The sequence below is a fragment of the Mirounga angustirostris genome, unplaced genomic scaffold (genome assembly GCF_029215605.1).
Source record: "Mirounga angustirostris isolate CCGP_5_RB_7025 unplaced genomic scaffold, mMirAng1.0.hap1 SCAF_14, whole genome shotgun sequence".
NCBI classification, from domain to species: domain Eukaryota; kingdom Metazoa; phylum Chordata; class Mammalia; order Carnivora; family Phocidae; genus Mirounga; species Mirounga angustirostris.
Genome location: NW_026991722.1, coordinates 36,178,724 through 36,201,690, shown reverse-complemented (window position 1 = coordinate 36,201,690; position 22,967 = coordinate 36,178,724). Strand labels below are relative to the sequence as shown.

Below are 22,967 nucleotides of genomic sequence, written 5' to 3'. Positions count from 1 at the left end.
TCTGCAATCCTCAGTGTGTGGCTTCCTCACCATCCAGGATGGCTGCTTGGCCTCCTGCCATGATCTTTGCATTCCAATCAACAGAAAGGAAAGGCTTGTCCCTAGCTTTAAGGAAACTTCTTGGGAGTCCACACAGTTCTGCTTAATCCCTGTGGCCAGAATTTAGTCTTGTGGCCATACTGCAAGAGAAACTAGGAAATAAAAAAAAAATTTTTTTTTTAAAGATTTTATTTGTCAGAGAGAGAGAGTACAAGCAGGGGGAGCGAAGCAGCAGGCAGAGCAGACCAAGGGAGAAGCAGGCTCCCCACTGAGCAAGGAGTCTGATGTGGGACTCGATCCCAGGACCCCAGGATCACGCCCTGAGCCAAAGGCAGCCGCTTAACCGACTTAGCCACCCAGGTGTCCCAAGGAAATAAAATTTTTTATTGTAGGGGCCACATGTTCAGCTGGGAATTGAGGTGCTTCATTCTGGAAGAAAGAACAGTCTCATTTTGTAAAAAGCAACTACCTTGTAGGGTTGTTTTGAGGACTAAATGAGCTAGCATATGAAAAATGCTAGCTCAGGGTCTGGATATATATAATAAGACACCAACTGTTAGGGTTAAATAAAGCTCACCTCCATAGAGCCTTTATTAATCCCCTTGTTTCAGGTATTCTTTCCTTTCTCTAAATTCCACAGTATTATAATTTTTAATCACATTTCTCATTCCCTCTCTTTTATTTACATCTATCTTACATTATGTCAATTAGATTCTTTCTGTGGTAAGAAAGTTTGCCTCAAAATGATACAGGGAATTACTAGCTCACATAACTGAAAACAGTCCAGCGGTAGGACAGAATTCAAGTAAGGTTTCATCAAGGACTGTGACCCTTTCTCTACTCTCAGCTGACCTCTCCAGGGGTCAGCTTTCTTTCAAGGCTCCCCTCCCCCATGGATGAAAGCAGCTGTTGAAGTTACAGATTGCCTTGCTCATATCAAAAGGAATAAATTAAACATTAAGTCCCTAGCTTTACTCTGACCCAAACATCCTGAACTAATCATAATGGGCGGTGGGGGGAGGGACCCACACACTGAGTGGCTTAGGCCTGCCCATCTGATGTGGCAAGAGCCATGGATTACTCTGGAGTTAGAGGCAGGGTCGTCCCATTAGGACCACATGGCTGCTCTATGTGGGGTGGTTTTCCAAAGCAAAGTCAGAGGGGCAGTGGGTGCTGGGTAGGCAACCAACGAACTCCCACTGTACAAGCCTACTAAAGCCTAAACATGGGGCATCAGATTTGTTTTCTAGCTCTCCACAGCATCTAGCACAGCGTGTGTGTCTAGCGGTGTATTGTCAAATATTTGCTGCATTTAAGGATGAGTAAATTTGACAACACAGATGGCTGGCTGGTGGCGGAAGGATTCAGTGCAATCCACTAGTCAGTAAATAGAATAACTGGTGTCAGATCCTCTCCCTGTCTTGGTGGCATAAAGGGGTAGGGGCCAAAGAGCAGGAGGGAAGGTGTCAACGCAGAAGGCACCAAGGCGGGGGTCGAGGGGCTTGCCCAGCGGACCTGCCCCTGAATGAACACAGGGAGAAGCTGAGACCCCAGGAAAACAGCCTCAGGAAAGTAACCCGTCTGGGTCCACCCACCCTGTCACTCCTGTGGTCTGCCTAGTACTGGCCGGTGGGGTTTTGTTGTTTTGAACATTATGGGTTTAGATATAATGGAGCCTTGTTCATGATTCCAAACTGCCCTTTTAGCTACTATTCACAGAAAAGCTCTCCTGTCCCTGTAGGGGAGGGAGCTTCCTGGGGTTTCTGATCTCCTTTCCACTGCTTTCAAGTTGTTTCTCCCAGAACTTCTACTCTGGCAGGCCCTGGAGAGAAACCTGCTCCGATGCTGTCTCTCTCCTCTGCAGACTCTCTTCTCATTTCTCAGGTTTCAGAGTGTCGGCTAGTAGGTTCTCATTGTTACAGAAGGATGCTTTTCACTCTAGCAGGAAATAATAAATTCACCATCCAAACCAAATTTAGCCTCTGAAACACCCTCCCTTCATCCCAACTACTTGGCAGGAAATTTGATCCCTCGTAATTTCAGTCCCTAAATACCTCCAGGATCAAGAGGCCTCGGGGGTTAGCCAGTAGGAAAACTTCTACCCTTCCTCACTGTTTAAGACTTGACCATTATAGGGGCGCCTGGGTGGCTCAGTCGGTTAAGCGTCTGCCTTCAGCTCAGGTCATGATCCCAGGGTCCTGGGATCGAGCCCCATCTTGGGCTCCCTGCTCAGTGGGGAGCCTGCCTCTCCCCCTGCTGCTCCCCCTGCTCGTTCTCTCTCTCTCTCTCTCTAATAAATAAAATCTAAAACAAAAAAAAGTTGACCATTATAATGGAGCTTCCATCCCCACCAAGCTAACCAAACTGTCTATAAGGTCACCGCACCACCACCTAGCCAGCACATTCACTGATCGGATTGGCCCTTGTCCTGACCGGCCTGTCAGCCCCAGTACCCCAAGGTGCTCTCCTCTGGCTGGCCCCCCATCTCTCCACCTGTACCTTCTCACCAGTCAGTGGCATGGAGGCCGGCACCACGTACATGTTGCTCTGCCCGGGGCTCCGCCTCTCCCTGAACACTTCAGAGCCTAGGGAGTGACCTTTCCACAAACCTCTCCCATGAGTTGTGTCTCCAACCCCTGACACTGTCCTTCCTGAGCCCTGAGCCCCAATCTCCACTTAGGTGTCCTGACCCGGACTGTCTGCGTTTGTCCGAGCCCCCGCCCTGCATCCACCAAGGCACCCACTCCCGACAATGCCGAGTCACCTGAGCCAGTCTGCCCTCAGTCCCCAAGTGAATTCCATCACTTCTGTACCATCTGGGCCCTCATTGCTCCTTGCCAGGACTTCTGGCCAGCCTCCCTGCACGCCTCTCCTCAGTGTTGCTGGGATGTCAGGCCCACCTTTGACACAGCCGCTCTCCTATAGGGATTCCCTGGCATCTTCCTGTCCCCCCTGGTTGCAGAGTTGGGCCCCCTCCCTTTCGTCACTCCCTGTCCCCACCCCTTATCCCCGCACAACCACAGCCGATGCCCCAGCCTCACTGAAGGTCGGGCTTCTGTAATTTTCTGATTTGCGCATGGAATGCTGCCCTCCCTACCTCTAACCTTCTCTTCAGGACTTTTAGAGTCCCGGGTGGGGGGGCTTTCTCCCTTACAGGCTCAACCTCCTTGGGCAGCCCCCGTCTCCAGCACTGTGCAGGGTGGAGGGGATGATCTAGCTGCCGGCCGAGCTCCTTCACTGGGGGCCTCTCAGGCACACGGGCTGTCTTACTGCCTGCTGGCTTCCCAGGCCTGAGCACGTTGCTTGCAGGGAGCAGCTCACCAGTGAGCACTGGGGGATGCCCCTGCCAGCGCCCACTTTCCTCTTCAGTGACTCAAGCCTGGAGGTCGCAGGAGGTTGTAGCTGGTCTCCTACCCCCAGTTCTCAGCACCCCATCCAGCCTGGTCGTGGCCATTAGACAGAGCTACCTAAATCACCTCTTCGGAGCACTTTTGTGCTCAAAAATTTGCAGAATGAAATTCCAGTCCCTTAGCCTGACTTACAACTTCCAAAACCTACCCCCAAATCAACCTTGCCTTCTTCAACCACTACAGCCCTCAATTCTGACAGGTACCCATTGAACTTTTGCCGAGTGACTGAAGAATACGTGAATGAATGCCTTCTGTATAGTGGAGATTTTTTGCAAATGGAGTCCATTGCCAGAGGACCCTGGAGGTAGGGTCCTATAGAAGTCTGTAAATATGGGAGCAAGGGGTTTGGGGGAGATCTCATCCAAGCTCAGTAGGCTGGATCAGGGACAAAGCCTCACCCAGGGGGAGAGATTTTAAGTGCAAAATCAGGGCTGTCTCTCATGTCTGCCCAATCCGGCCTGTAGGTACATATTTTTCATGGTTCCAAGGTGAGAGAGGGCTGTAAGTAGGAGCTGAAGAGCTGTTTCCCTACGAAGCTCTAAATGTTGGGTGCAGAAGCTAGCTTCTTGGGACCTCTGCATGGACTGGCTCAGGCTCCTCCAAGGCCCCAGGTTTGGCAGCTGGGCTGGGTCAGACAAGGCAGTGGCAGGCCCACAGCACAGGGCCCAGGAGCCCACTGAGTGATGAACCTGTGTAAGACATTTCACTGATGGAGGCAGGAGGTTCTGCATTAGGCAGGGTAAGAATGTGCAGTCTGATTTCTGACAGTCTTTCTGGCAGGAGAGGCCTGGGGGATCTTGGCGAAATAAACTTGAGGGTGTCAATTAGAGGCTGAGCCTCTGGGCGTCCCCTACTACTCTCCTTCCCTTCATAGGCTCATTGCTATGGCTCAGGTCAAAGGCTTGCTCCTTCAGGGTGCCTTCCCTGAACTCCCTAGTTGGAAGTAGCTCTGCTCCTCTCCCCTGCAATTCTACACCTGCATCCTGGAGCAGTGGTGGGGCACTCGGGCCACATGGTCTTGTGGCTGGATGTTCATTTCCCTACATGGCTCCGTAAGCATAATCCTTCTTCCCATCTTCCTGAGCATGTGGTGCCCTGGGCAGAGCCAGGAACTTAAAGATATATGTATATATTTTAAGATTTATATATTAGAGAGAGAGAGCATAAGCAGGGAAAGCAGCAGAGGGAGAGGGAGAAGCAGGCTCTCTGCTGAGCAGGGAGCCCGATGCGGGGCTTGATCCCAGGACCCCGGGATCATGACCTGAGCCGAAGGCAGATGCTTAACCGACTGAGCCACCCAGGCACCCCAAAGATATTTCTTGACTGAATGGTAGTTCAGTGATTTTTAATGATCTTCAAGAGTTCTGCACTGTACATAAAAGGATACAATTAAAGTGAAAAGGCCATCTATAGAATGGAAGAAAATATTGCTAATTATTACCTGATAAGGGTTAATATTCAGAATATATAAAGAACTCCTACAATTCAACAATTAAAAACAAAAAACCAAAAAGCAACTGATTTGAAAAAATGGGCAAAGGACTTGAATAGACATTTCTCCAAAGAAGACATACACATGTCCAAAAAGCACAGGAAAAGATGCTCAACATCACTAATCATTAGGGAAGTGCACATTAAAACCACCATGAGATGTCACTTCCACACCCAGTGGAATTCCACACCCAGTGGAATGACTACTATAAAAAAAACCAAAAACACCAAAATAAGTATTGGTGAGAATGAGGAGAAATTGGAACCCTTGTGCTCTGTTGGAATGAAAAATGGTGCAGCTGCTAATGGAAAGCGGTATGGCAGTTCCTTGAAAATTAAAAATAGAACCACCCCATGATCCAGCAATCCCACTTCTGGTTATATATCCAAAAGAACTGAAAGTAGAGTCTCAAAAGAGGTATTTGTACACCCATGTTCATAGCAGCACTATTCACAATAGCCAAGTGTCCATCAGTGGATGAATGGATACATAAAATGTGGTGTATACACACAATGGAATATTCCATCTTAAAAAGGGAGGAAATTCTGACACATGTACAACATGGGTGAGTCTTGAGGACATTATGCTAAGTGAAATAAGCCAGTCACAAAAAGACAAATACTGTATGATTCCACGAATATAGCCAGATTTATAGAGAAAGAAAATAGAATGGTGGTTGCTGGGTGGGGTGGGGAGTTGTTGTTTTGTGGACAGAAACAGTTTCAGTTTTGTAAGACAGGAAGTTCCAGTTTTGCAAGAGGGGAAGAGTTCTGGAGATTGGTTGCACACAATGTGAATATACTTAACACTACTGAACTGTACACTTAAAAATGGCTAAGTCGGGGGTCCCTGGGTGGCTCAGATGGTTAAGCGTCTGCCTTCGGCTCAGGTCATGATCCCAGGGTGCTGGGATCGAGCTCCATGTCAGGCTCCCAGCTGGGTGAGGAGTCTGCTTCTCCCTCTCCCTCTGCCTGTCTCCCTGCTTGTGCTCTCTCTCTGATGAATAAATAAAATCTTAAAAAAAAAAAAAGGCTAAATCGGCAAATTTTATGTATACTTTACCACGATTAAAAATAAAAAATTAAAAAAAAAGAGAGATCTGCACTGAGCTGGCCCATTCAAATGATTCAATGGGCAAGCTTGTCCCAAAGCAGCACCCTGGTGGAGCTGGGATTTATTACTTGGCCACAGAACATCTTGAGGAGAGGTAGGTACTCCTTACATTCCTAGGGAAATAATTAAGGCTTTCATTCCTCAGGGTGTAGTTCAAGGACCTGAGTAACAGCATCACCCAGGCTCCATGGAAACACAGAACCTCAGGCCCCAACCCAAACTTAAAGAATTGGGATCTGTATTTAATAGGCTTCCAGGCGATTCCTGCAAGTTAATGCCTGAAAACCTCGCCTGGAGGAGATCATCCCTGGGAAGAAGAGCCTGAAGGAGGGGTGAGTGGCATACACACTGGACAGTCTCTGGGAGGACCAACTCTCAGCCCTCTCCCAACTTAGACATGGGGAAACTGAGGCCCTGAGGACCACAGAGGCCCTGAGGACCAACCTGGAAGTTGATTTCACAGGAGCTGACTTGTCTACCTTCTAGCTGTGTGCTCTTGAGGGAGTTACTCTACGTCTCTGTGACTTAGCTTCTCCCCCGTAAGAGCCACCCTATAGATCTGCTTATTTAACTGTGGAAGAATGAGTGCAGGTAACGGTGAACAGGTGCCCAGGGCATACCTGCTCTTGTTATGGTTGCCAAAAGTCACATTTCAGGAGAGAGTGCAGTGGAGAGGGGTCAAGATGTCACCAGTGCCCAAGGTTCTAGCTCCAAGTGTGGGCAGAAGGTGCGCAGGAGAGGATGGGGATGGTCAGTGATGCCAATGAGCAAATTCAGGCATTCATTCATGAATACATTCATTTCTTCCAGAACAAGTATGAATGCTTGTCCAGTAAGGACCTGGAAATCTGGCAGTGAGGAGGATGAGCCGGACCTGCCTGCAGGCAGAGACCACCTGAGCATGGGGGCACCCAGGGAACTGGCTCTTACAGCTGCAGCCCCAGGATGGGGAACCTCTGGCCAGGGCCTTATAGACACCCCCTGCGCCCCGCCCCACTGCAGCCTGGTACTGGGGGGCTGGGCCAGGAGGGGCAACACTGCCTGGCCCTCTGGTGGCTCTCAAGCTGGGCCAAGCTGCAGCCCTCGGAATGCTTTTTATACAGGCAGAGTCTGGACCCAGGGATCTGCCTGGACATCATCACGCATCCCGAGGGCCTGAAGCACCCGCACTGGGCTACAGCAGGCTTGGCTGCGGCGCAGGGGTGAGCTTGTGGCATGGGCGCCCTTCCCACCTCCTCCCGCCACGGTATGCTTCTAAAGCCAGTGGTCCACCCCCCCTTGGGTCGGTCGCCCCACTGGGCCCACATCTGAGGCACTTCACCTGGCTCCCGGCACTTTGTCCCCCTCCACACTAGGTTCTACACTAAGCCCCCTACCTTGGTTCCACACCAGGCACCTCGCCTGGGCCTCCATTACCTGGTCATCTTTCACTCCATCCTCCGAAGCGGGCCCCGACCCTGGGATCGCAGCTGAGTTCTCCCTGCCTCGTACCTGGGCCCCGCGTTGTGCACCTGTCCACTCGCTCCCGCGCCCGGTCCGCACTTCCGACACCCGGCCTTGGCCTGCCGCCCAGGACTGAGGCCCGGGTGCCCCGGGACAGAGCCGCTCTCACCCCGGCACCCAGGTTGCAGGCCCAAGGCGTAGGAGTCGCATCCGAGCTACCGTCTCGACGGTGCGCAGCCACGGAGACCGTTTTAACCAACCTCACGGATCCCCAACCTTTTTCCTCTTCCACACTTTGCTCAGCCGCATTCTCAGACACGCCGAGCACACACCCCAGTGGGGAGCAGCAAGAAGTCTCCCCGCCAACGCCACGCCCACAAGCGCCCCGCCGCCGACAGTGAGAGTCCCGGGTGCCGTGCGGGGCTGGGGACAGGGGGAGCCGGGCCGGGAGGATCGCCAAGTTTCAGGATGCCTCGCAGGAAAAAGCAGGGCGTTACTTCTGCCACCAGCCTCTTCGTGGGACCACGGATAAACGAGAGCTTTCGTGTTCCACGGGTCTTTGGCGGCATCTCCGTGGGCTCCGCTGGGAAGTTTAAACAGATCACGAAAACGGGCATTTCCTCGCCCCGCCCCCAGGCAAAGGGCCGCAAAGAAGTGAAACTCCGTGAGTCAGCGCGGCTGGCAAGCGGGGCCGCCCGGAGAGGCGCCGCCCTCGGCCGCGGACCAGGTGCCCTTGGAGGACCGGGAGGTGCGGCGGGGGCGGAGTCGCCGCCCGCCGGCCTCGGCATTTCCCCCCGGCCCGGCGGCCTGGACGGCGCGGCGGGCGGCCCTGGGTCATGGCCGGCGGGGCGGCGCCCCGGGGTGCCGAGCTGCTGGCCTTCGCGCGGTTCCGGGAGTCGAGCAAGCAGCCGCTCGCCTATGGCTATGGCCCGGGCAGCCTGCGGGAGCTGCGCCAGCGGGAATTCAGCCGCCTGGCAGGTGAGGCCGTCCGGGCCACCTGTGTGGGGTGGGCAGGGAGGACGTGGCGGGGGCGCTTGTGTTCTGGAACTGACGTGGAAGGAGCTGTGGCGCTAGGTGGGAGCAGCTCACCTTATTTGGGATACATTTTGGATCGAAAGACCTGAACGGACGTGTCCACGCGTCCGCTTCGTGGACCCGGCTCCCTGAGGTCCCACCTGCAGCCCAAGATTTCTTGCTCCTCTAGCTCCTTAGACTTGCCCGTCGTGCAGCGCCAACCTGCTCCCTACTCGCCTGTCCTCGCCCTCCGCGGGTCTGGCTTAGGGATTCCTTTTGCTCTCGGTTGCCACGAGACCCCCCCGGCTTAAAGGTCCGACCGGAGCCACGGTTGCAGAATGCAGGAATGTCCGGCGCCCCTGACTGTTCAGGTGCTCGCCTGCGGACGGGTGCAGTGCGTGGCTGGCCCGTGCGCCGGGTTGGGACCGCGCCTCGCGGGGCGCGCGCGGCTGGGACCGAGAGGTACAGCCTCTGGAGGCTGAGCTCGCAGCATCTTTTATTTTCGAAGCCTCATTTTTCTCCCTCGTGCAGTCAGAACAATGCCTCCGAACTCTAGCTCGCTGGGGCACTCGCATTCGCAAACCGTGCAGTGTGAGCTTTAAGTACAGGACGAGCCTGTAAATTGGACACGAAGACCGGGATCACAACGTCCCTTTGATTTCCGCAAGGCAGAACAGGCTGGTTAATTTTAAATCGAAGGGCGCCTGGGTGGCTCAGTCGATAAGCGTCTACCTTCGGCTCAGGTCATGATCTCAGTGTCAGGGGGTCGAGCCCCGCATCGGGCTCCCTGAGGAGAGCCTGCTTCTCCCTCTGCCTGCCGCTCCCTTGCTTGTTCTGTCTCTCTCTCTCTGTCAAATGAATAAATAAAATTTTTAAAAATAAATAAATTTTAAAGCGAGCTCCACCTGGCCCCGTGGCCTTGCCCAGCCATTGCTGCAGGGCAGGAGGGCTCCCACACCGGTGGGGTCTCACTCTTGCCTCGGACCTCGTGTGAGGGTCTTCTGGAGCCTTAGAACGGCCTGCGGGTGGAGCAGGGAGGGACGGAAGGTAAGTGGGCATGGTGGCGGCAGCAGGCACCGGGATTTGAGGGGTACTTACTGTGTCGAGATGAAAAACTGTGACTGCGCCCCAGCTTGTGGCAAAACAGCAATAGCGATCTCACGGTTCATTAATCAGGTAGCTGATTTCAGCTCTTCTGGGTCATTCCCTCATGTTTGGGGTAGTGACCATTTTGTCCCTTTGGGGGCTCGCAGGGCTGTGGCCTCCTCTCTGTGTGTCTCCTGTCTGTACTTCAGTAGGGAATCTCAGGAGGGAGACAGGGGACCTTCTGGGTCCCCTCTACTACCTCCCCATTCTTCCCAGTGGCACATTCACGTGGAGGAGCACCTCACCCCTCCGATTCTGCCTGCCGTCCCTGACAGGTATTATTTCGGAAATTTCCACCCGAGAAGTAGGCTGGTACAATGAACACCCACAGGTGTGAAGGGAGGGAAGGAGGCTCCCCATTCTTTTGAAGCAAATCTCAGAGGCTGTTAGCGTGCAGTCCATAATTATTTCTGCACCACACCTGCTTAATCCCCTAATCCCTCCAGCTCTGGTCCCTCACACCCATCACTGGCTGACCTCTCCCCTCAACACTCCCCTGGGAAAGTACAGGTATGTTCTGGGCCCCTACTTGTTTCACGTGTGTCCCTCAGAGGGCAGCACCTTTTCCCTTAAATGGAAAATTTAAATGTGATAGCCAGGATCTGAGGCTGGCCTTCAGAGCCCCTTTAACATCTACTGTATTGTATTCTGTCTGTCTGTCTATCTCTCTATCTATAGTGCAAGTTCCTAGCATTTCCTCTACATTAAGACTTCAAATAGACATTTTGTGGATTAAATCCACCCGTCCCACTGCTGGGAATCTTGGAACATATCATGGGGCAGGGAAAAACAAACAAAACAAAATAACATAACTTTCACCTCCTCTTCCTTTCCCCTTCCTCCTTCCCCTCATAGTTTTTGTGCGGGTTTGAGAGTTTATCTGGTTAAGGGGTAGCTCTAGATAATTACATGCTTAATCTTCAAATGCTGAAATATTTTGCCCAAGCAATGGGATGGGAATTCCCTTGTCTTGGTGAAGGGAGCCTATTGAATTTTCAGATGTGGTTCAAATGGTTCTTGAAGTCTCAGGGTGCCAGTGGATGGCCACTCACCCTATGTGGAACTGAGAACTGAAGAAGCATGATCTAGAAGAGACCCTGGAATTTCCTTCTTGAAGACCCAATGCCAGTGGGTTTGGGGATCATTTGCCTGATTCTTCTAATAATAGCCAAATCTCATGAAGTGTTACTGTGTGCCAAGCACCAAACTGGGCTCGGTTTACCAACTCTTTTAACCCCCATCCCATCTGCAGATGAAGGAACAGGGACCCAGAATGGCTAGTGGTAGAACAGGATTCAATCAAGTTGGTTGACTGGGATTCCGCACTGTTAACCACGATGCTAGCTGACTCCTCCCAAGATCACATCTCTAGCTAATCTAACATGGCTGCCTGGTTTTGCAAAATTACTGGACCAAAGGCCAAAGCAGGCTTCTCCCAAAAGCCTTCCTGGCCCTGCAGAAGACCGTGGCCAAGGCATGTGGTGTTCCCCGGGAACTAACTTTTTGGACTAGGTAGTACATTTACACAGCACTCAAAATGTGCCAAGGGAGGGTAAAGAATGGCTAGGGAGACCCCTCTTACTCCAGCCACAGCCATGGTGGCCGCCCCTGGGTCAGCTCCTGCCCCTTGGGTCCTGTGTGCCTTTTGAGTTGTTGTCTGTATTTATATGAGTGTGTACAGTTTTTTTTTTTTTTAATTACACAGTTGAGCCATAACATCTCTTATGTGACATAGTTTATGTTTATTTGTTTATGGTCTTTCTCTGTCACTCTCATACTAGCTTCTCTCTTGTCTACTCTTATGTCTCCGCTACTTAGAGCAGTGCCGGGCACACAGTAAATACTCAATAATGTAAAAATATAAGAAGCTAGGAAATAAAAGGAAACTTAATTGACCTGGTAAAGGCTATCTACAAAAAACCCCACAGCTAATATCATACTTACTGGTGAAAGACTGACAGCTTTGCCCGTAAGATCAGGAAGAAGACAAGGATATCTGGTCTCACCACTTCCATTCAGCATTGCACTAGAGGTTCTAACCAGGACAGTTAGGCAAGAAAATGAAATAAAAGTTGCCCAGATTGGAAAGGAAGAAGTGAACCATCTCTATTTGTGGATAGCACAATCTTACATATAGAAAATCCTTAAAGAATTCACATATAAAACTGGTAGAACTAAAAAACAAGTTCAGCAAGGTTACAGGATACAAGCTCAATATACAAACATCAACCTGATTTCTATACACTAGTAAGAAAAGCTATGCAAATGAAATACAGGAAAGCATCAGAAAGAATAAAATACATAGGAATAAATTTATCAAAGGAGGTACGAGACTTAAACAGCAAAAACTACAAAATGCATTGAAAGACATAAAGGAAGACCTAAATCAATAGAAAGACATCCTGTATTCATGAATTTGAAGACTAAATATTCGAAGATGGCAATACTCCCCAAACTGACCTACAGATTGAATGTCATTACAATCAAAATCCCAGGTACCTTTTTGCAGCAACCGACAAATTGATCCTAAAATTCATACAGAAATGGAAGGGACCCATAATAGCCAAAGCAACCTTGGAAAAGAAGAAAGTTGAAGGACTCATATTTCCCATAAAAGTAACGTAAGTAAAATTTATATAAAGTAACAGTAATCAAGACAGCATTGTATTGGTATGAGAACAGATGCATAGAACAATGGAGTAAAATTGTAAATCTAGAAATAAACACATATGTCTATGATCAATTGCTTTTTAACAGAAGGCCAAGACTATTCAATAGAGGAAAGAATAGTCTCCAACAAATAGTGTTGGGGCAGCTGGTATCCACACACAAAAGATTTATGAAACTGGACCCCTACCTCACACTGTATTCAAAAATTAACTGAAAATGGATCAAAGTCCTAAATATAAGAGCTAAAAATATAGAACTCTTAGAAGAAAGCATAAGCAATAATCACCAGGACCTTCGATTAGGCAATGGTTTCTTATGACACTAAAATTATAAACAATAGTAACAATAGAAATAGATAAATTGGACTTGATTAAAATTAAAAACTTTTATGCTTCAATGGACACCACCAAGAAAGGACAACCTGCCAAATGGGAGAAAACAGATGTCCCCACAAAAACTTGCACATAAGTAGTCATGGCAACATCACTTATAATAGACAAAAAATGGAAACAACCCACATGTTTATCATTGGATGAATGGATAAACAAAATGTGGTGCGTCCACACAATGGAATGCTATTCAGTCATAAAAAGGAATGACATGAAAATATGGATGCACCTGAAAAATACTATGCTAAGTGAAAGAAGTCAGACACAAAAGGCCATGTAGTGTATGATTCCATTTATATGATATGCCCAGAATCGGCAAATCTATGGAGACAGAAAGTAGATTGATTAGTGGTTGCCAGGGACTGGGGCTGGATGGTTGGGGAGTGATTGGTAATGGGTATGGGCTCTCTTTTTGGGATGAATGAAAATGTTGTAAAATTAGGTAGTGGTGATGGTTGCACAATTTTGTGAATCTGCTAAAAATACCACTAAAAGGGTGACTTTTATGATATGAGAATTATATCTCAAAAAGCTGTTAAAAAAGAAACAAAAAAATTCATTCTGCACAAAACAAACAAAAATTTAAGTGAATGAAAGAAGGAATGAATCTATTCACATTGTATGTTCTCAAAAGTGTATCTCAGAGTTTGCTCCATGTCAGTCCTTATAAAGTGACTACATGGAGGTACAAGAATTCTTTATTTTAAACACATGTTCATGGATATTTAAGTCATTTCCAATCTCCTGCTATTGCAGACAATGATGCACTAAATGTCCTCACATGCAGGCCATTTCACAAACCATGGGTATTTATAAATGAATTCCTAGAAGAGGGATTGCTAGGTCAAAGAGGGTTTGCATTTTATTTTATTTTATTTTATTTTATTTTATTTTATTTTATTTTATTTTATTTTATTTTATTTTATTTTTTAAAGATTTATTTATTTATTTGAGAGAGAGAGAGAGAACACGGGGGAGGAACCACGGAAGAGGGAGAGAGAGAATCTTAAGCAGACTCCCTGCTGATTTTGGAACCCAATGTGGGGCTCGATCCCACGACCCTGAGCTCATTACCTGAGCTGAAGCCAAGAGTCGGATGTTTAACCAACTGTGCCACCCAGGTGCCCCACGGGTTTGCTTTTTAAAGTGTGACTGATATTGCTAAATTGCTGCCCATAAAAAAGTTGTATCATTGTAGCCCCCTACCAGCCATGTACCAGTGGGCCTGTTTTCCAGCACCCTCACCCACACGGTGAGTCACCCAACCTTCTGGTCTCCACCGTCTGATGGGAAAACCTTGGTATCTCATTCTCATCTAAATTTGTCTGTCGCTGTTGATGAGAGAGGCTAGAAAGATCATTTACAATCCTAGTACTGTCCGAAGCTCTCGGAGCTGTCCTAGGGTTGAGGGATATGGAATTCACTGTGGGAAATCAGAATCAGGGTTCAGCTGCCAGGGAAGCGGCAAAGAAATCCCAGGGAGGAAGTGAGTCATAATGTGAAATTGCTTTACTGTCGTGAATCACAAATGTCTGTTGGGCTCCTCCTCTGTGTGGGATGTTGTTCCAGGGTCACAAAAGAGCTGGCTAATCAGGAAGGCTTGCTCGGGCTCTAAAGGTCATTCAAGATGGAAAGTGCAACCTTTCATTGCTCATGCCTCCACTTGGATTAAGGAGCTCCTATCAAGAGGCTGGGAGAAGTCAGTAGCCTGGTGGTGCCTCCTGCTCAAGCTCTAGGTGAAATGAGTGGAACACGTCTGAAAAATAACCACAGCTTTATTCTGTTTTCTTTCAGGAACTGTCTACCTTGACCATGCAGGAGCCACACTGTTCCCCCAGAGTCAGCTTACGAGCTTCACTAATGATCTCATGGAAAATGTTTATGGTAAAGAACAACACACCAAAACTGATTTTTGTACTTGATAGGAGCCAACTACATGCAGCTGACATATCTCTGCTTACCAAATGTCAGATTAATAGACCAGGACTGTGCTGAGCACACAGAGCTGAATGGGCCCCATGGGAGAGGCTGTTCAGCAAGCCCTCGGGTCAGTCCCTATAATGCAAGCGCTGCCAGGATAGGAAAAATTAGCTCAGGGACACACAGTTTACTTCTAGAAGGACGGGTCAGTGTCAGAAGGGCACAGAGGTACAAAGGTGCTATGTTTATGGCAGGATGACCCTGTGGGATAGTACAGTGCAGAGGGTGGGGTGGTGGAAAGGACATTCATGCATTTTTTTTTTAAGATTTATTTATTTATTTGAGAGAGAGCATAAGCAGGGGGGAGGGGCAGAGGGAGAGTGAGAGAGAGAACCTCAAGCAGACTCTGCACTGAGTGCAGAGCCCGATGTGGGGCCAGATCTCACGACCCTGAGAGATCAGGACCTGACCTGAAACCAAGAGTCGGATGCTTAACTGACTGCGCCACCCAGGCGCCCCCATTCTTCCACTCCATAAATGTCTGTTGAGCCACTTTGCTATGGGGAGTACGGTGCTATCTTTTTTTTTTTTTTTTTTAAAGATTTATTTATTTGAGAGAGCGAAAGAGTACATGAGAGGGGGGAGGGTCAAAGGGAGAAGCAGACTCCCTGCTGAGCAGGGAGCCCGATGCGGGACTCGATCCCGGGACTCCAGGATCGCGACCTGAGCTGAAGGCAGTCGCTTAACCAACTGAGCCACCCAGGCGCCCCAGCACGGTGCTATCTTGAAAACAGAGGAAGCACAGTCCCTGCCTTCATGGGCTGTGATCTAGTCAACACAGGACCTTAATCAAGTGAGCTCCCAATAAATGTAAATGACCAGCCCTGTGAAGGGCTACGAACCAAAGGCCCCTGATCCCATGGGGGGTGTGGCTGCAGAGACACAGCATTGGCAGTGTGAGTGTCAGAAGAAGCTGCCTTGGGAGTGGGGTGAGTCCTGGAGGATGAGCAGGGAGTCACGCGGGAAAGAGGAGGAGAAGGGCATTCCAGACAGAGGTGCTAGCATGAACCAAGACCCTTAGTGGTTCCAGGAAGTCGCCCCGCAGCACAGAGAAGGGGCGGAGAGTGGAGGAGGTCTGAGTGGAGAGGTAGGGAGGGGCATTGTACGTGCCCTGCGGAGTTCGATGTTTATTCTAGAAAGCATGGGCACTCACGGCAGCGTGTGATGAGGAGGTAAGCCTGGAAAGGGAGCCTGAACTAAAGGCAGTGGTAGCAGATGCAGCAGGGGTGAGAGCGGTGAGTGCCCCGGTGTCCTGAGCACTCACTCACTTCAGGGACTGCTGCAGACGCTTGAGCTCCACCCTCCCCTCCGTCCTCCCCCGCAAACTTAGCTTATCAGACAGGCTAAGGTAGAGGTTCTGTCCTGTTTTGCAGGTGAGGAAACTGGGCCCCAGACAGAGTAGGTGGCTAACCCATGGCCACGCACTCAGGAAGCACCCAAGCTGGGGGAACTGGATCTCCACGCATTGGGCTCCAGGGCACCAGCCCTTAGCCGGCACCAGACCCCCTCAGTTCATGACAATTCTGTCGCGCCACACTAAGATCCTGGGCAGCCAGCAGATCTTTAAATCTGGGGAATAGTTTCTAGCGGAGATGCCAGTGAGGGACTTTATTTTGATCTTAGTCCGTGATTTGCAAAGAGATCCGCAAGTCTTGAACCTTTCAAGAGTCATAACTGTGGGAACTCTGAGAGGTGACAGCATCTAGACTGTAGGTGGTGCTAATGTTGTGGAGCTAAAAACCAGGGCATTGAGAGTCAGTAAGGTAAGTACCAAGTCCCACTGGTTACTAGTGCATATGGAAAAGGAACATTGGTAGCTTCAGTGGCTAGAAATCCAGTGTGACCCGATGGCATGGTATGAGAAAAGAAACGAACAGACCCTAAAACAAAAAAGGTCACTACTGTGTTAACGTGCACCTCTGGTCCCGCGCCTGTGTGGTCCTGCTCCCGAGAAATACTTGTGCCTGATCCCTGTGCGTCTCGCCCCTTGAGAGGTCTGTGTCCCCGTCTGGGGGCCGTGTTTTGAGGGAGGTAATGATACTATGGGACACACTCAGGGGGGATCCAAGGAGGGGAGAAAAACTAGAAATTGACAAGTGAAGAGGAGAGACGTTAGCTAAGGAGAGATGTGATGGCCCCCTTCACATTTTGGAGGAATTAGGTGTGTTTCTGCAGGAATGATGCCAGTTGCAGGGGTGTGAACACAGGGCAACAGATGGGGATTTAGATTAAGTGGCGTTCGTATGGCTCTGTCTCGTGGTTAGGGGAGAGGGCAGCCTCCTGAGGTTGTGTACTCGGTTCCCTGGAATTATCAGAATCCCCTGTCAGGGAACTTGCAGAAAAGGTTCTTACATTGGCCTGGTTGCCTGTGAGCCGACTTACAGCTCCAGAATGTTCTTCCTGGATCCTACCTTGTTCTACGGGGAATGGTTTATTTTTTAAAAAAAATTGTTTAGAAAAATTGAGTTATATTTTACAAATCATAAAACTCATCTATTTCAAATGTACAATTTAGTGATTTTGGTAACTTTACCAAGTGGTGCTGCTATCACTATAAATCATTTAGAACATTTTCATTCCCCCAATAAGATCTCTGAAGCCTATTTATAGTTAATCCCTGTTGCCCCCTCAGTCCCAGGCAACCACTAATCCACTACTTTCTGAATCCCTTTCTTTCTTTTTTTTTTTTTTTAAAGATTTTATTTATTTTTTTGACAGAGAAAGACACAGAGAGAGCAGGAACACAAGCAGGGGGAGTGGGAGAGGGAGAAGCAGGCTTCCCGCAGAGCAGGGAGCCCGATGTGGGACTCGATCCCAGGATCCCGGGATCATGACCTGAGCCGAAGGCAGACGCCCAACGACTGAGCCACCCAGGCGCCCCTCTGAATCCCTTTCTATACCATTGCCTTTACTGGACATTTCATATAAATGGAATCATACAATATGTGACCTCTTAGCATGTTTTTGCGGGTCATTCATGACATAGCCAGTAGATTGTTCTTTTCTGTTGTGAATATTTTCCCATTGTGTGGGTATATGGCGTCTTGTCTCTCTGTTCGTCAGCTGATGGATATTCATGTTGTTCCCAGAATTTGGCTTTACCAATAAACCTGCCTACGAACACTTCTGTGCATGAATCTTTGTGTGGACATGTGTTTTCACTTCCCTTTAGGATATAGAAGTGGTATTGTTGGGTCATATAGTAGTTGTGTGCTTAACTCTTTGAGAAACTGGAGGAGAGGGTTTCAGAGGAACACAGGAGCAGAAACCGAAGTCGTGACTTGATGGCTTTGTCTCTGCAACCTGCCAGGTAATCCTCACAGCCAGAGCATCAGCAGCGGGCTCACCCACGAAACCGTGGAGCACATGCGCTACAGGTGAGTGCCGCAGGTACCAGTCTGCGTGGGCGCTCCTGGGACGATGGGCTTCTTTCCTACCACCCGCCGCATCCCACAAAGGTTCTGAGTTGGTTTGAGGACGATCACGTTCAGCTAAATGGTCACGTGCCCAGTGACAGCCATCAGGGCCAGAGGGCGGGCAGGTGAGAGTGAGTAGGTAGGAGCAGGGCAGCCCCGAAGCACCGGCGGGTGGCCCAGAGGCGTGCACAGCTGTTGTATGGGGCTTGGGGCTGACGCCAGAGTGCCTGGGGGCCGGAGTGACCAGGAGGGACCCAGTTTCCTAAGTCTCATTTTCAGAGAGAGGAAAAACGTTTCCTTTGGGCTTTCTTCTCATGTTTCATTAGGCACCGTTCATCCTCCCTCCCCAACCTTTTTACTAATATGTGCACCTGAAACAGCTCTTTATATTTTTCCACATGTAATAATCGGTTTTTAGTAAGTAATTTCCAAGTGGTGCTTAAAGTTACTTGAGTTGATATAATTTCAAGTTATTTCCAATTTGCAAGGGATGCTGGGCTGCCAATATTAAAGGCACCATGAAACAAGTTGATGACATAAGCCTCGCTGTGATAGAGCCAGAGAGCAGACCAAGGAGAGGGTGTTTTCTAGGATTAAGAAAGGTTGTTGTGGATGTTTATCTTTTTTTTTAAAAGATTTATTTATCTGAGAAAGGGAGAGACAGAGTGCGAGAGCACGGGGCAGGAGGGGAAGAGGGAGAGAGAGAATCCCAAACACACTCCCCGCTGAGCATGGAGCCCGATGCTGGGCTCGATCTCACGACCCTGAGATCATGACCTGCGCAGAAATCAAGAGTCGGAGGCTCGGAGGCTCGACCGACTGCACCACCCAGGTGCCCTGTGGATTTTTATCTTCTCTATTGAGGGTGGGGACATTGGAGGTGAAGCTGCTTTTGCCAATTAGAACCTGTTTGTCATTTCCTCGTGCAGCTTGCTCTGCACCTGCCCTCACTTGGCCATTGTGGCAAAGCTGATCTGGGTTTTTTCCTAAATACGAAGGCAGAGAGAGAGGTCCTATGTAGTAGAGATACAGCTGCCTCTGAGCATGTGAACCCAGGGAGACCACGGAGTTGGCATGACGCTGTGCTTCTTCCAGGATTCTGGCGCACTTCCACACCTCCCCGGAGGACTACAGCGTGATTTTCACGGCAGGAAGCACGGCTGCTCTTAAGCTGGTGGCAGAGGCCTTCCCGTGGGTGTCCCCGGGCCCGGAGAGCAGTGGGAGCTGCTTCTGTTACCTCACCGACAGCCACACCTCCGTGGTGGGCATGAGGAAGGTCACCATGGCCATGAACGTCACCTCCGTCCCGGTCAGGCCAGAGGACATGTGGTCGGCAGAGACACAGGGCGCGGCCGCCCGTGACCCCGACTGCCAGCTTCCGCATCTGTTTTGTTACCCCGCGCAGAGTAACTTTTCCGGAACCAGATACCCCCTGTCCTGGATACGAGAGGTCAAGGCTGGGCGGAGGTGCCCTGTGAGCGTGCCTGGGAAGTGGTTCGTGCTGCTCGATGCAGCCTCCTACGTGAGCACCTCCCCTTTGGACCTGTCGGTTCACCAGGCCGACTTTGTCCCCCTCTCCTTCTATAAGATCTTTGGATTCCCTACCGGCCTGGGCGCTCTGCTGGTGAATAATCGTGTGGCTCCTCTGCTGAGGAAAACCTACTTTGGAGGGGGCACAGCCGCGGCGTACCTTGCAGGAGAAGACTTCTATATCCCGAGACGCTCGGTGGCTGAAAGGTAACCTCACTGTGGCAGTGGCGGGCTGGAATTCAGCAAGGGGGCTGGCCTACGTCACCCACAGGGTGTGCAAGGGACCAGACTGGCCACTGGGGTCAGGGGGCTTGGAGTCGGAGGCAGGGATGGAGGCTGGCGGCCGGGCTCAGATCTGGGAGGCGGAGGCTGGCTGGGGCGTGCCCTAGGCGGCTCAGTGAACTGGGCCCCCATTTGTGGGCTTCTCCACAGCTACGAGAGGACGAGGGCTGCAGGCAGGAGAGGTGAAGGGCTCTCAGGAGAGGAAGGAGGGTGGGCCACCAGGCCTTTTCCCAGAGCACAGACAACAGGTGCAGCAGTTTATTCAAGCAGTCCTTTAGAAGATGGCATCATTTGGAACAAGTTAGCGAACGGACGGCCCAGCTGGTGATTCAGCTGCGGAATCCGCTCAGCCCGGCAGCTGGTGGGCAAGAAGATTCCGTTAATTCAGAAGCCACCAGATGTGTGGGGCACTGTTAACAGCCGCGTGTGTGAGCCCTGTGAGTGACAAAGCGACTTTGAGGGCAGGCAGCTACTGGCCGGCAAATGGCATAGGTGGGTTTGTGGGTTTCTGTTTCTTCCTCAGGCTGCAGGGCAGGTGGCGTGGGGAGCCAGGAGCTCTCCCAGGGGGTGATGGCTGGGCCCATAAGGTCGAAGGCGGGAGAGGGTGAAAACAACAGCTGACCGAGGGTTCTGCCGGGGCCAACATCGGGGAACACCATGGGATTGGGCCAGGGAGCTAGTCACCCTGCTGGTGCGTCAGAAGGCCCGGGCCTGGATGGGAAGGCGGGTCAGATCCCCCCCAGATCCGGGGGCAGACTCAGGGTTCTGCAGATAGGGCCGTGTCCCCAGCAGTAGAGTCAGTCAGTGGTCAAGTGTGTAGGCCCCAGGGCTGGGTTGCTGGCGGGGGAGTCCTGGCTTTACCGCACACTAGCTGTGGGGACATGGACATGTGACTTGGTCTCTGCACCTCATGTTTTTCTTTCTTTCTTTTTTAAAGAAACAGAATCTTCTTTATTTTTATTTTTTTATGATTTTATTTATTTATTTGACAGAGAGAGAGAGACAGCACAAGCGGGGCGGGGTACGGGGGTGGGTAACAGCAGAGGGGAGGGAGAAGCAGACTTCCTGTTGAGCAGGGAGCCTGATGAGGGGCTCGATCCGAGGACACTGAGATCATGACCTGAGCCATCCAGGCGCCCCTCTTTTAATTCTTAAAGCTTCATATTAAAATATGAAGCATAATATTTCCACTGAAAGCTTCAACTTGCTTTGATAACTCACAGCCTGGCCCACAGAGGCTGCCGTTTGTCACCATCCTTCATCCCCATGCTCCCTGAAACCTCCTGTTTCTGAGCTTCCCCCCTCTCCTGCAGTAGTCTGAAGACTGACTCTGCTTGACAAAGCCTGGGTCCCATCCTGTCCCTGCTCTCTGCTCAGAGCTCTTCAGACACAAGGTATCTCCCCAAGGTAGATGTTCTCTGACTTTATCTCCTACCACTCTCCACCTTGCCAGCTCATTCCCAACTCACCCCCAGCTCATGCACACTCACTCCCGGCCGCACTGATGTTCTTACCGTTCGGGAAGTGTGCCTGCCTCGGCCTCCTCAGGGTGTTTGCTGCAATCTCTCCCTGGGACGCCATTTCCCTCTGAAACTGTGAACTCAGCTGTTTAAAAGATGATATTTGGGTTCCATAGAGTTTGGAACGATAGTGTTTCCAAGATGATGTGTGGTTCCATAGAGTTTGGGATCACTGACATGGAGTACATTGATCATGCTTAACTGATGCCCTGTCAGTGGTGTTCTCTTGGGGTCAAGGGCAGCATTTCAAGAGCCCGAAGCACTTGAGGTTTTGTCAAAATCTTCATGGGGGCAGGATAGCATTTCTCAAGGTGGTGACTGTCTTTAGCTCCCTTTACCCCTGTGGCCATCCTCTCCCAAGAAAGCTGCCGAGCAAGTCAGGGCCAGAGGTGGCCCCATGGGTCTTGGTGTGCGAAGCCCTCTGTCCTGATAGGGAGAACGAGCAGTGGTCTATTAGGCAGCAGAAAGAAGGTATTCAGAGATTATGGCTAAGCCTAAAATCAGAACCTTGTTACACTCCACAGAACGCACACAGAGAAGTTGGCCACAGCTTGACCTTGTTTCCCTCAACACTGTTACAGGTTTGAAGATGGCACCATCTCGTTCCTTGATGTAATAGCACTAAAACATGGATTTGATGCCCTAGAGCGCCTCACAGGTCAGTGGACCCTTCCCTCCATGTCAGATTTGCTCCCGGAATGGGCACGGTTTAGGTAAGGACGTGGGTCTGTGTGAGTGGCTGGCACTTGGCTGCTGAACCCTGGATGAAGCTGAAGCTTATTCTCAAGAACTTCAGAATGATTTCTGAGGCAAGAGCAAGAGACTGAGGTGCCTTTGTTGTTGTTGTTGTTGTTTTGCCAGTTAAAAGAACATTTTAATGAGTAAGAGATATTATAAATTGGAGATGAGTAGCTTCATAGTCCCTGGACTGGGAATGGTTACAGATCCGGAGACCTCATTCTGCCGTTCCCTTGCTGGGTCCTCCCTCCTGTCACACGGGGGAGCTGTACGTTGAGCCCACTTTGCCCATGAGGAGCTAATACTCAGAGAGGTTAAATGCCTTCCCCAGGGTCAGGGACCTAGTAATTGAGAGGGCAAGGATTTCAGCCTAGACCATAACAATGCCTAACCCTGGCGCGCCTGGGGGGGCTCAGTCGGTGAAGCCTCTGCCTTCGGCTCAGGTCATGATCCCGGGGTCCTGGGATCGAGCCCCGCATCGGGCTCCCTGCTCTGCAGGAAGCCTGCTTCTCCCTCTCCCACTCCCCCTGCTTGGGTTCCCTCTCTCACTTGTCTCTCTCTCTGTCAAATAAATAAATAAAATCTTAAAAAATAAAAGCCTAACCCTGAGTCCCAACCACTGTCTCTCCTGTTGACCTTTGCAATAATGCATGTTTTCTTTCCTGGTAAGTGGGGTGTGTAGGCAGGGGGGAGACATTCACTGTAGGCTGACACGCCAACAGATGTCACTTCCCATCATGTGGAGCTTGACACAAAGGTATACACGACTAGAAGAGCCTCTGACT

At 50.2% G+C, this 22,967-nt stretch overlaps 2 protein-coding genes across 12 annotated transcripts in view; both read left to right on the top strand.

The window, feature by feature from the left end:
• ELP2 (elongator acetyltransferase complex subunit 2) overlaps positions 1–6,336 on the top strand; it is a 57,189-nt gene extending 50,853 nt beyond the window's left edge. Inside the window, exons 22-23 of the mRNA XM_064577742.1 lie at positions 3,649–3,753; positions 6,200–6,336. Coding sequence (XP_064433812.1) covers positions 3,649–3,753; positions 6,200–6,206 — 112 coding nt within the window. The 3' untranslated portion in view covers positions 6,207–6,336. The remainder of the gene's footprint in view (positions 1–3,648; positions 3,754–6,199) is intronic.
• A 1,997-nt stretch (positions 6,337–8,333) lies between these two features.
• MOCOS (molybdenum cofactor sulfurase) overlaps positions 8,334–22,967 on the top strand; it is a 52,699-nt gene continuing 38,065 nt past the window's right edge. For 10 of the 11 annotated variants that reach the window (XR_010407225.1, XR_010407224.1, XR_010407222.1 and 7 more), the window contains exons 1-5: positions 8,334–8,475; positions 14,511–14,600; positions 18,007–18,073; positions 19,208–19,849; positions 22,026–22,102. Coding sequence is in view for 6 of the 11 variants with exons in the window: in XM_064577738.1 (XP_064433808.1) it covers positions 8,334–8,475; positions 14,511–14,600; positions 18,007–18,073; positions 19,208–19,849; positions 22,026–22,102 (1,018 nt within the window). In the remaining 5 variants the exon portion in view is untranslated. Of the gene's footprint in view, positions 8,476–13,992; positions 14,416–14,510; positions 14,601–18,006; positions 18,074–19,207; positions 19,850–22,025; positions 22,103–22,967 lie in introns of those variants that run through there. The other variant, XM_045886820.3, reaches the window with a different exon arrangement.